Here is a 13,715-nt window from a genome sequence, read left to right as displayed (position 1 = left end):
CTGTTTTGATGTGACATGTGATGGTAATTTGTAAAGGGATTGTCAGTTTGTCGACTCAAATGCCAGCGAGAAGACATCATTTTGGACCTATCCTCCATTTTTGACGAAACTGGAGATCACTATTGTCCGCAAGAACGAAGCCTTGTCTTTACGCTACAGAAGACGGCAGGTGAGTTTTGATTCTACTCGAAAGGTGTGATTTGGTCTGACACACTCTATATAGTGATGACAGCGCATCAAATAGCCTCTCATAGACTTAAAGGCCAAAGAAAAGGTTAACCTAAGAATCTTAAAGGCCCGTGAAAAATACAGCATCGACGTTAGTCATAACAAATAACATAAACGTCCGTGTATGTTTGTTCTTGTGTCAGGTTCTTTGTCAAGGCGAAGCCAAGCTAATAATGCTAACTTAATCGTGTCATCTAACTAACACACACTCTTAACTTGCACTGACCGAACGAACATACTTTGATGCCACACTAAGCCATCTCTCATGTTTTGAATAATGCTTAGATGAACTCAGCTATCTAACGAGCCAGATGTTAGTGCAGTTGGTAGGGATGTCGTTTACTAACACCTCCTAGTCACAGATGGAGTACGTTTTTAAATTTCCCATGTGATTATGAATACTATTTAATGGTCCCTCAAACGTGATTTAGTTTGCGATTGCAGCCGTAGCGATTTCCTCTGTTTTTGTTCGAGGATGCACGACAAATTTCCTCTGACCGTACAATAAATTGAGTTCATCGTATTTAAGGTGATGTGGCGCCCTGTGGTATCAACGGTGTTGTAGCACAGGGTGAAACGGTGTGTTGTTTAAATGATTGCATCAAAGCTAATTTGCTCTGTAATCTGTTAATATCCACGTCGTAATGTTTTTAAGAGAACAAAAATGTTTCGATGTAATTACCTGTTTCTGAGCCTCTGCGGAAGCCATTCTACCTTAAAAATTAATGTCAGCACTCAGCGCTCATGCGGTTTGCATTTACGTCAACAACATACAAACCCCACCAAACTAAGCGTTTATTCATTTTTCGTATGCCTGGTGCGGCTTTGCCGTCGGACGAGGGGAAAAGGACGACTAAATTTTGTTTTAATTATCGTACAGGGGAGAAGAGACGGTAAACAGCCGTATCCAGTGTAAACCGGTAATTCTATTTCCAAATGCTTGTCTTTGATAACTAGTATGTAAAACTGGGTGCAGGGCGGGTGACTGCAAGAGGAGGTTCCCTGGATTTTTGATCAGAGGAACATTCAAGGAATGACTGGTCTACCCTGACATACATGTATGTAAGTAATACACGAAATAGTAAGGTAGCAACGCTTGCTGGGTAAACGCAAACAACATTTGCATGCAACCATTGTAGCCAGCTCAGTCTGAGAAAGCATACAGTATGCTGAGTCAGATAACGCTCGTTTGAGATTGGATATTGGCATGGTAACAGTGTATTTGCCTCCTTGCTGCAGAATAAGTATTCAAATATGACTGCGTTTATTCGCAGTTCTAATTGGTGTCCAAGTGGACAGTGCCAGTTTTATAAATATACGAATCGTTAACGACGCGTCACCTGATAAGAACTTTAGGGCAGATTCTCTAGCAATACAGCACCAAATGTAAGTGAATTTCACGGTCCTTTTCCCTTTCAGTATGTGATAAATTAAAAGACTCGGCAGGCGTAAGTACACTGTACAAAGTATTTCCGAATCAGCTTGACACAAGCGAACTGAATGCGATAGAAATCCTAACCACGCGGGCAGTTGTGCCATCTGGCCGCTTAACAATTGAAACAATAGATACATTATTAACCATGTTTTATCATGTTTCACTCTGAGATGGAGATACATTGTAACCAAATGTTTATACAGTGTACTCGAAACCCACCTGCCATATTGTCCTGACCACACAGTTGGTTGCCATAACAAAAATCTTTGCAAGCTGTCAAGGCATAGAGTGAAATTTGACATAGACTATTGTTTTAAGTTGACCAGATGGTAATTACTCAAAGAAGTAGAGACAGAGCAAATATGTAAGTAAATTTATCACCGAAGTGCTACCACAACAAGTGTATTGACCTACTGTGAATTCAGAGTTAATTGTAATCTGTCTCCACCGAGAGAGACCTGCTGTGCAGGCAGGTGTTTCTATCATTTTGACCATTTATCCACAGGACATTGTTCTATTGAAAACTGTTCTTTTGGTGCACCCTCTTTTGTCTCAACTTTAATGTCATGTCCCTAAGTCCAGCACCCTCTTCTCAAAGGCAGATCCATCTCGACAGCACATGTTCTTCTTGCCACTGTAGTTTCCATAGTGATGCTCTTGATGGAATGGATTAATGAATATGTGCAGTTTGTGGGAGGCCACCTCACAGTGGGGCTTCCAGAGTTAGTCATGCCATCCTTTTATAGAAATCAAGTTTAGCCTGTCATTTTCATATTGTTTGGGCCTATTCATCGATGTACTGGTTGTCTTGAAAAGTACTGTTCTCTCAGTGAACTCTTCATGCTTGTGATAGATGACATTCTAAAGCCTATAATCCTGTATGGAGGCCCTTATAGAGGAATCTTTGTGAAGATTGTTTTGTAGATGTATATAAAATACATACAATTAGTCAAACTGTGTGTACAGTCAATCTGTACAACAACAAACTGTGTGTAGCTTTGAGTGCTGCTATGAAAATTAAGGTTCAGTGAGCAAGTGAAAACATCTGCATTTGTGCAGTGATATTTTGAACACTTTTCATGATATTTACTGCTTGAAAGCATTTTTGCCCCCTCCAGGCTAATGCATAACAGGACTTGCTTAAGACAAGTAATAGGTTCTTTGTGATAGAGTCATATTTGTAGAAAATATGAAAAATATTACAAGAGGATGCCAAATGAAAGTATGAATTCAGGAATGTAATCACTGTCTGTTAATATGGATCAGGTGGAGAAAATGCAATAACAGCAGGAATCATTTCCTAATTCAGTTCCAGCTGTAAATCTTTCATGTCATATTCTGATATAAATGTTTACAATAATCTACAATGCTAATATTAGATTTTCTGAACTAATGCTATGAGGTTGCAGAAAGGGTTTTCACCTTTTTAGGTTTGATTAATGTTTTTGTGGTATGTTGGTCTAGTGAGTAATACCCTTGTCCTCTTTTTCAGTACATAAGTGTATTGTTAAATCATTTGTCTTTGTCCTCAGATTCCCTGAGATGATGTAACAGTGAAGATCATTACACAATCAAGTATAACAGGGTGGTAAAAAATAGTACAAACATACCATCACTTCAGTCAGACAAAACAACAGGGTTTAACGGTGTAACTGACATCACCGCTGCTCTGGCGCTAGCCCTTTTTCTCTTGTTCATTATTAAATAGTGTTTCTTGTGTTTGCAGTCTCCTAGATTGAGGCCTAGAAAAGAACAGGCCGTCGAACACAGCACCATGATGGAGGGAGGCATGCAGCTTTTGAACCGGGATGGCCACAGCATTTCGCATAACTCCAAGCGTCACTACCACGATTCCTTTGTATCCATGAACAGGATGCGGCAACGTGGCCTACTGTGCGACATCGTGCTGCATGTGTCAAACAAAGAAATCAAGGCACACAAGGTGGTGCTGGCCTCTTGCAGCCCCTACTTCCATGCCATGTTCACAAGTAGGTGATCTTTTTGGCTTTATTTCATCTTTTACACTTGTTTGTTATTCACTCCCACTCCTATTCCGGGATGCCAGGAATGAGACACAACGTGCCTTTCTGAGTCAAGCACACCACATACATTTTTGAGGGCAATCAAAAATCCCGGCGACATTGACGTGATCTTTTTTTCATGACTCATAAGTAAAAGGTATTTGCAGGATATAGTTAATTAAAAATAGATAATGTTCTTATTGATTAGATTGCACGGGTGGTTCCTTCTCTTATGCAGTTAACCACATTAGCTGCATTGAGCTGTAGTGTGTTAAATGGCCAGATGCACATCTTTGGATCTCTGCCTGCAAATGCGGAGATCCACAAGTAACCCCAGCACTGCGTCAGTCCGTCTCGTGCTGCCTGTCTCCTCTGTCACCTCCCACCCTTTTTGCTCTACCCTGTCTATCAGTCACTCCACAGTGTTTCTTCCACGCAGTTCAATTTACTGACTGTTTATGAAAAAATTCTCTTGACACTCTTTGATGTTTATGGTGCAACCGAATCAGTTTTTTTTTTTCATCGTTTTAATAATGATCTATGCACCACAGTGATCATTCTGTTTCATTAGCACGGTGTTTAACTGAGCTTGGTTGTTGTTCAGTCGTGCGATTTCCATTTTACGTGTTTGAACTTTATTTAGCCACAGCTGGACCATAAAAAGCAAATGATATCCGTTACAGCCTTAATTCTTCTTCCTGTACCAACACTTTGCCACCAGTTCTGTTTCATCATATCCTGTCCTTTGTTTGTGTCTTATTCTCTTTCCTGTTGTGGTCTTAGGTCGTCAGGTGATGTGTTTTTCTCATATATTCTCCTCTCTCCTGCATCTCAGACTAGACTGTGATGGTATGTGTTAGGACAGTGTGGATATTAACTTGCAATGCCCGATTTGACCTTACCAATGTGTGGCTTTGACTGAACTGAAATTAACGTCTTATTTTGGACTAACTAGTGCCCAAAATCTTTAGATCTCCATTCATTTGAAAGCTGCCCTTTAATGAACAGAGTGCGTCAGGATTCTCAAGAGTCTGTGTATGGTGTGCTTTTGAAATTGATTTGGAAGTAAAATTAAAACTTTAACTAACTTTGCAAGCTTCCCCCCCAGGGCTACAATCATGTGGTGAGTTTATGCATCACACTCTCAATCTTAACTGCTTCAGCTGCAAGGATCAGTGCATCTAATCTCCGGCAGCACGGTTCCTTGTTCTCGTATCCTGAAGTCCTCGTTCCTCTTTAATGCTGCATACTCACTGTGTGCATGGTTCAGTCTGAGGACATGTCACTATTGATCTACATGGTCTCTCTGATTGGACAGATGAGATGTCAGAGAGTCGTCAAACCCATGTGACACTGCACGACATCGACCCTCAGGCTCTGGAGCAGCTGGTGCAATATGCCTACACAGCTGAGATTGTGGTGGGGGAAGGCAACGTGCAGGTACGCCCACTCTCTACATATTATTTTTTCTCAACTGCGATTATCACAAACAAGTTTGGAAATAATGATTTGCCTCTGTTGCAACACTGTCAAAAATCTGTGTGGATTACACACAATATGTTATCTTTCAGATTTTGTCTCTTGTTCTAAGTATAACTCAGTATTTACTGGACTTGTAGGAACACACTGTTTTTGCTTTGAGAAAAAAAAACTGGATTATGTACATATCCACTGGAGTTTATCCATTATATAATCACTGGTAGACTCAGTCTGTCTGTTTAAGTGGCTAGACATCATGATTGAGATTTGCAGATTGTTGCAGGTTGGTAGACTGTTCCAAGCATAAGCAATTCCATGGCATCTCCTCAGGTCTAAAAAAAGTGCAGATATAGCCATACTCTGCCCACAAATCCAACACACTCAAACAAGAAATGTGAGTGTTTGTGCCAGCTGTAGCAAAACTGTTTTTTTTTTGTTTTTTTTTTACCCACTGACTGTGTAGTGTTTTAACTGGGGAAAAAAAATCAGGCTGATTTAGTCTTGTTGCAGTAAATTTACCCAAACACTGTGCAGTTTGGGCAAGAGCGTTTTCACATTAGGTCTACCAAATAAAATATCTGGACTTTACGTCAATCACACGCCATGTTGCGTCATCTCTAGACATGACTCTTAATGTGACATGCCGGGCTGTGTTTTGCGTCCAGACGTTGCTGCCCGCGGCCAGTCTTCTCCAGCTCAACGGAGTGAGAGATGCCTGCTGCAAGTTCCTCCTCAGCCAGCTGGACCCTTCCAACTGCCTGGGCATCCGGGGTTTCGCCGACACACACTCCTGCAGCGACCTGCTCAAGTCCGCCCACAAATACGTCCTCCAACACTTTGTGGAGGTTTCCAAGACTGAGGAGTTCATGCTGCTTCCACTGAAACAGGTCGAGCAAAACTGCTTGATATGAGCTTATGAAACAGTTATTAAAGCTGACAAATGGACCAAGTTTGATTTATGCAGGATTGTCGGTAAATCCTCAGATGTTTGTCCAAGGCAATTTTTTCAGCAGACCAATATTTACCAATTTCTCTGCCATACATTTTGATATATTGTGGGTATATCAGGACGCAGGTGACAGGGAAAAAACAGTTTTACATCCTGTTTTAAAGACCAGTAGTAATAGACATTGCTTCATCCTAGCCTCTTTGAGAACTAATGAGAACACAACGAACACATATACACATCATTCAAAAAATGATATGCTGTCATAAGTCTTTGTTTCTTTACCCGTTTGACCATTGAAAAATGTTTACAAATTCATAGCTGATGAAGCTATTTCAGTCAGTAGCACAGTTTATTAATGTAGTTTGTAGTGTTTAGGTTAGGAAGGGAAATGAGTTCATTTATTGGAGGGAAAAAAAAGTTCTTAAATAGTACTATTTCTGTTATTGCAGTGGTGATAGTTCCCTCAGACAGAGGTGGGTGCCACAAAAATGGGAGTGTCATGTGGGTATCGCCTTTGAAGCCGAGGCTGTTTCCTGCAAATCAAAGCCATAATTTCCTTTAATGTAAAACCGACGCTGACCTAACCTTTGTGCTACCACCTTTTCCCTCTTTCTCTTCCCTCAGTAGCGTGTGGCCCAGCTGGGTGTGACTTGGCCTTTAAGCCAGCCTTCTCCCTGTTTCAAAAAGAGAAGCTCTCTTTACCTTATGGCTTTATCTTCAAATCTCAAATGTCAAAATGTTAAACAACAGTGTCAGCCAGTGACCTCGTTTAAAGAAAAATGTCAGCACGCTGTGTCATTCAGCGTCACAAACCATTTTTCAGTATAGCCTCAATCATCTGCCAGACCGTAACCGTCTTTCATACCTTATGTAAATAACGAAACACCACTTCATTTTGGCATATAGTCCTTCCTTTTGTTTTGTGTCAACCTCAAACCAGAATCATCTGTTAAATCCGTGTGGCTTCATGAGTGATGTTCTCGTGTTTAGTTCTCTTTCTGTTGGTCTGAAAAGGAGCTTGATTCGCTGAAACACTCTGTCATTTAGGGATTGACTGGAGTGAATCATTAGCGTCAGAGACTTACAGCTGATGAAATGCACTGCAGGGCACATTTCTCTCTCTCTTTCTCTCTCTCTCTCTCTCTCTCTCTCTCTCTCTCTCTCTCTCTCTCTCTTTTTATCTCTTTCTCTCAGCATCTGGTCTGGGTAAATACTGCAGCAATTTGGGATTTACCTCTCTGCCTAATGGCTATGTATCCCTCCCAAAATTTTCCAATTATGTAAGATTTAACATTTGAGAAAACCATGTGTGTGTCTCTTCACATCCATGTCGATTGCTCTCCTGGCAGCACATCGTATACACACACACACACACACACACACACATATTCATCAGTCCTTGCTGCCCAGACTTTGCAGTGGCTTGTACAGTGCGGTAGGCAGGGCGAGTAGGGACTGGCCACACAGAGCACAGTAGTTGTGGATTAACTGAAGCTGTTCTGCTCTGAAGGGTTTTATCTCAGCAGCTGTGGGGCTTTGGCAAAAGCTAAGGCACTTTAAATCTCACTCTATAGCACGTGTCAGCTTAGCTGCCCACACCAATCTGAAGATTATTAGATTATTGGTGTCAGATGTTAGACCCATTTAAACTGCTGAGACATGATTTTTCAAAGTTATTGTACTTCACATGTACAAAATAAAGCAGACTTACATGCGACTTGTTTTAATGATTCGAGGAGCCCTATAGATCTGGACTCTTGAACCTTATGAAAATTATATGGGTTTCAATGGAATTTTGTGCAGACTAAAACTGTAGTCTTCCTATGGGCCCTTTAGGTGCTGGACCTGATCTCCAGTGACAATCTGAACGTGGCGTCGGAGGAGGAGGTATACCGGGCGGTGCTGTGCTGGGTCAAACATGATACTGATGGGCGGAGGCAGCATGTACCAAGGGTAAGGATGGCCTCATCTGTCGAAACAAGTCAGTCAGCAAAATCATTTTTAAAAAATGCACTAAGGTTAAATTTAATCACATTTATCTCTCCGCTCTTCTCCTCCCTTCACATACCGCTCTTTTTTCACATTACCTCTTTCCTTCACCCTGCCTGTCACTCCCCTTTCCCTCATCCTCCGTTCTCATCCTCCCTGTCTCCCACCCTGTCTCCCTCTCTCTCTCTCTCTCTCTGTAGCTAATGAAGTGTGTCCGTTTACCCCTGCTGACGCGAGACTTCCTGATGAGTAACGTGGACACGGAGCTGTTGGTAAGACATCATTCAGAATGTAAGGACCTGCTGATCGAGGCGCTCAAGTACCACCTGATGCCCGAGCAGAGGGGCGTCCTGAGCAACAGCCGGACACGCCCGCGCCGCTGTGAGGGGGCAAGCCCTGTGCTCTTCGCTGTGGGTCAGTAAACCACCTGTTGGTTTTATTTGTTTGAAATACTGGAGAGGTCAGGCACACTGTTAAAAGAATGAATCTTTGTTATGTTCCTGATACCTGGTTCGTTGAAGACTGTTGTAGATGTTAATAACAGAGGCACTGTGGTGTTCTGTCAGGTGGGGGCAGTCTTTTTGCCATTCATGGAGACTGTGAGGCCTACGACACACGGACAGACCGCTGGCACATGGTGGCATCCATGTCAACACGGCGGGCACGGGTTGGCGTCGCTGCCATTGGCAACAAGCTCTATGCTGTTGGCGGGTAAGGGTTCCCTGGGCCTCTCCAGGGAAAAAAAAAAGAAAAGCTCAGTTAAACATTAGGGAATGGTTTCTCTAAGCTTATCAGCAGTACTGGAGCAATGTTTTTATTATTTTAAATTTTAAGAGGAGGATCACTGCACTAACAGGACTGTGTAGAAAGCTATTACATTTGAACCTCAGAGTTACAGTTAAAGTATCATGAGGTGAACGGTCATACTTGTCATAATTAGTGGTTGATGAAATTAGCTCTGATGAAATTCTCATGACTTATGTTTAGTTAGTTTGACTGACTGTGACCTCAGTCATGGTCCTGTTCATGGCACTTTTCCCTTCTCAGGTATGACGGTACCTCGGATTTAGCCACCGTTGAGTCATACGACCCCGTCACCAACGCGTGGCAACCAGAAGTCTCCATGGGAACCAGGCGTAGCTGTCTGGGCGTGGCAGTTCTCCATGGGCTGTTGTATGCAGCAGGAGGTTATGATGGAGCATCATGTCTGAACAGGTAGTAAATCCTGACAGCTTACGGACCGTGGGAAGGTAGTCACATGAACCTTTTTTCGTTTTCTTTTTCCTTTTGTTTTTCTTTTTTCTTTAACCCAGAAACCTTTTTGTCCCTAGAAGACTAAAGCATTTAATGTTAAATAAACCTTTTATGATTAACATTAAGTTAGAGGTTTTGTTTTGGTATGTAAAGACTAGACGTGATCTTATCTGAAAGGTCATTTTACTTTTATATGTTTAATGACTTGAACTCTGACTATTTCTCACAATCCTCTCTGCCTGCCTGCAGTGCTGAGAGATATGATCCACTGACCAGCACGTGGACTTCCATCGCAGCCATGAGTACCAGGCGCAGATACGTCCGAGTGGCCACGCTGGGTCAGTCATGCTCCTCGCTCCCTCTGTAGCATCCTTAAAAAAAATATCACAGCATTAGATCCTTCATTTACCTATGTTCGCATTACTCACTCTCCCTTAAACTGCACTGCTACATTGATGAATTGTAAATTGTAACTTCCTTGGTAACCATCTCCCAGTGTTCCTTTGAGAACAAGCAAATTCTAGGCACCATTCAGACCTTCCGATGTTGTCTGACAAATCAATTCACCGCATGTATGCCAGAAGTGCTGACTTTTTAGCACACAGTATTTGTTTTGTAGATATTTAATTTCCAGTCAACCACACGTTATCTACAATAAATTACAAAGTCCCAAAGCTTATCTAATGATAGTTGCCCTTTTCTAGCACCTTGCTAACAAGTTTGGTGCTGTGACACAGACCCAACACACAACCACATTTCTGTGTCTGCCTGGTGTTTTCTCAGATGGCAGTCTTTATGCAGTCGGGGGATACGACAGTTCCTCACATCTTGCTACAGTAGAGAAGTATGACCCACAGGTATATACCCACCTCTCTTTACTAAGCTAACATGGAGAGGTTTTACTGTTGTACGTAATTATTGGACACACTTGGACTCTGGATCATCAAACAAAGCTGTAGGTTGGCTCTTACACAGATTTAAAGAGTGGCACCTCCTGAGTAGCCCTTAAATAAACAATGCAGTTTATTTTCAGAACTCTTGGCTAACTTACGTGTGTGATGTTTTTGCAAGTTTGACAGACAAAATCTGTGTAAGAGCTACTCTGCTAATGATGATTCAGGTAAAATGAGTTGCCTGCTTGGTTCATGATGGTTCTCACTGACCCTGGCCGTGCTGTGTTGTGGGCTTGTTCAGAGTAATTCGTGGACCGCCATAGCCAACATGCTGAGTCGGCGAAGCAGCGCAGGGGTGGCAGTGCTCGAGGGCATGCTCTACGTCGCTGGGGGCAACGATGGAACCAGTTGTCTTAACTCCGTAGAGAGGTACAATCCTAAAACCAACACGTGGGAAGGAGTGGCCCCCATGAACATCCGCAGGTAAGAGCATCGCCTGGGAATCTTTGGCTCGACTTTTTACCGTTTCAATCCACAAAATGCCAAAGTATCATGATCGTATTTCACAAAGCCCCAGTGTCAAGTCGGTGGATCATTGCGTGCAAAGACGTGGAGTAAGCCTGATAAGCACTCACATTTTCTCATGTGCTTTTGAATGTTCTGAAATCAAATAAACTTGACGGCAAACAGAGCAACAAGACTGGAGCCAGAGTTTAAATAATCCATAGCTGTAATCAGCTTTGCATGCTTATAAAAATGTTGCCTTTTACTGTGAATGACATACTATTGTAGAAATGGCCCCGAGCTGGGGGTTTTTTTTTACTTCACTTTTCAAAGCTTCAATCCTGAAATGCTGTTAATGGAGTGTGCCTTGTTGGTTGAACGTAACGCTTTAGCGTTGATGTTTTTGTTTATATTCAGGAGCACCCATGACCTGGTTGCAATGGACGGCTGGCTGTATGCAGTCGGCGGTAATGACGGCAGCTCCAGTCTCAACTCCATCGAGAAGTACAACCCACGCAGCAACAAGTGGGTGGCGGCATCCTGCATGTTTACGCGACGCAGCAGCGTGGGAGTGGCTGTCTTAGAGCTGCTCAACTTCCCTCCACCCTCCTCCCCCACCCTCTCCGTCTCCTCCACCAGCCTTTGACAAAGAGTCAAGACTCGGCTGAGCTCCAGTAGCCTGCCCTGCGTGGCGAAGAGACGGAACTGCTCGGTGTGAGGTCTAGCAGGAGGCCTGATGGAGGCGAGGCAGCCGTCGCCCCCTTCCCGGACCGGCACTATAATGTTCTTCTCAGAAGGAGAGGTATAAAAAAAAAAAAAAAAAAAAAAAAGGGAAAAAAAAAACCCTATTTATTCCTGTCCTACTTCACTTTTTGCACCCTCTGTGCTTGAAAGTGCAGAATAACTGTCACTCTGCCATTTTACTGTCATTTTGTGTATGGTGTACACTGTAACTCCTTTTTTTTTAAATTTTGTCTGTTTTGTGTTTAAGAGCTCATGATATTGCAATAATATATGAAAAACTGAATGATATCATTAGGAATGTAGCTCTTGATTGGTTCTGCCATGCATGTTTGCTGAGATTTTGTCTTGGCAGAAAAAAAAAGTAGTGCCGCTATGCCACACTAGGTGGCAGTAATGCGCAATGTTTCCCACCATCGCCACAGAAGTAAACCCAGAAGAAGAAATGTGCTGAAAGAAGTGGACTGAGGTCAGACACTTATATACATTTTAGGGTTAGAACATTTTGACAAAGTATATGTGTAATGTATTTTCTTATTTATTAATGAAATGTAATATAACATATAAAACTTATTTCAAAGATGTTTTACGATCTGATGACGGACCTCTACCACCCTTGAGATAGGAGTCATATTCTTTTAACTTATTTACATATCAGTGATGGAGATGCACAGAAGAGTCTGAGAGAAAATATAATCGTTTGATGAGATAGCAAGATGATTATTTTGATCTATATGAGATGGTGAATTTAATTTTGATATTTACACAGCCATGTGCGAAAGCCTCTCAGAGATTATTCACATTATCAGCATTAATGTGATGTATGGAATAATCTGTCTTTTTTAAGTACATTTTTCTGCGTTGTGAGATCGGAGAGGCTCCCATATGGAACACAACAGCCAAACAAAGGTGAATGTGACCTTAACTTTAACACATTCTCCTGCATTCTCAATTCTTGGTGCAAATCAGCCTCTCAGTTGCTGTATAGTGTTTCTGATTACATTCATCCAAAACTAGTGTTTTTTTTTTGTTTTTGTTTTTTTAAACAGTTTTTGTTTTGTCCTGATTTCACATTGTGTTTGAAATACTTTGTCTTGTCACATGGATTACTTATATGCTAGGCACTCAGACGGGTTGATTCTGTTTAAGTTAGGTAACTTATTCACCTGAACTTTGCTGTAAGTGTTTTGGTGGATTTTTCTCATATTAACGCCTAGACACTGTTGCTACATTTCAGTGCTTGTGTTGATCTGAAAAAGGACAGACTATTTTAAAAGTGGCAGGAAAGACTACCATTCAGATTTCAGATGGATTCTTTCCCACTGCATTGAGTGTGTGTGTTGCAGGCATTGCTTTTGAATAAAGACAGGGGCCCATCAAAACAAGAGCAGGCTTGTAAAACCAGTAAACAAATTTTATTCATAGTCTTCATCATCACGCACATGCACACACACACACACACACACACGCACACACACACACGCACATGCACACGCACACACACACACACACACTCACACACACACACACAAAATGTAGCATAACATGGTAAGGTTGCAAACTTCTGAGAAGTTACAATTTTTCCTTTTTTTGAAGGATTTTGTTTGTTTAAAATAACGCAGTACAGGTCTGCAGATATGAAGCTACAGGGACAGAGTAGAGAAGTATGTGTATTTGTTTAAAATAACACAGTACAGGTCTGTAGATATGAAGCTACAGGGAGAGAGTAGAGAAATATGTTTTCTGAGGGTTTCAGGTGGTATTAAAGTCTACGAGGCCTGTTTGTGTATAGGTATTAAGAATATGAATAAGTACTGCACAGGGACACTGGACCACAGAGCCTTCATGATAGGAGAGAAACTGTAAATAACCAAATGAAACACTTGTGCAATGTTGGTGAACTGTAACTGTGGCTTATTTTTGTTCAGTGTTGTTAAATGTGTTGTGCTTGTTTATTTATAATGTGCAGGTTATGTTTGTTATATTTATGAAAAATCTTAAAATGATTTTTTGCACTATTGTCAAATGGAGCAATACACTACAGTATAAAAAATAAAGCTGTTTTCAGGTGTGATATTTGGCTTTTTGACATTATTTGAAATAGAGAAAATCCTGAATGTGAATTAAAAGAAATATGTACTCACTACGGGTTAAAACTGAGTTACGAGTATTAATGTTGAATTTGATGCTGAATTTAATGTTAAAAATGACAGGATGTATTT

General features: G+C 41.5%; 1 protein-coding gene across 1 annotated transcript; it reads left to right on the top strand.

Annotated features, from left to right (window-relative positions):
- Positions 1-152: 152 nt before the first annotated feature.
- klhl17 (kelch-like family member 17) lies at positions 153-11,499 on the top strand. The gene is made up of 12 exons (XM_030768663.1): positions 153-169; positions 3,390-3,651; positions 5,003-5,124; positions 5,829-6,050; positions 7,949-8,065; positions 8,302-8,515; positions 8,668-8,812; positions 9,149-9,316; positions 9,605-9,693; positions 10,139-10,212; positions 10,550-10,731; positions 11,170-11,499. The coding sequence occupies exons 2-12, from the start codon at positions 3,438-3,440 to the stop codon at positions 11,396-11,398; spliced, it is 1,776 nt and encodes a 591-aa protein (XP_030624523.1). The 5' UTR covers positions 153-169; positions 3,390-3,437; the 3' UTR covers positions 11,399-11,499.
- The last annotated feature ends 2,216 nt before the right edge of the window (positions 11,500-13,715 follow it).

Source organism: Chanos chanos, chromosome 3, assembly GCF_902362185.1.
Source record: "Chanos chanos chromosome 3, fChaCha1.1, whole genome shotgun sequence".
NCBI lineage: Eukaryota > Metazoa > Chordata > Actinopteri > Gonorynchiformes > Chanidae > Chanos > Chanos chanos.
This window is presented reverse-complemented; position numbering and strand designations above follow the sequence as displayed.

What these genes read in the sequence shown, in the direction of transcription:
- klhl17 (XM_030768663.1), top strand. Translation starts at nt 3,438, where the DNA reads ATGATGGAGGGAGGCATGCAGCTTTTGAACCGGGATGGCCACAGCATT. An exon ending in CCCTGTGCTCTTCGCTGTGG is followed by an intron (nt 8,516 to 8,667) that starts GTCAGTAAACCA and finishes GTGTTCTGTCAG; the next exon opens with GTGGGGGCAGTCTTTTTGCC. An exon ending in CGTCCGAGTGGCCACGCTGG is followed by an intron (nt 9,694 to 10,138) that starts GTCAGTCATGCT and finishes GTGTTTTCTCAG; the next exon opens with ATGGCAGTCTTTATGCAGTC.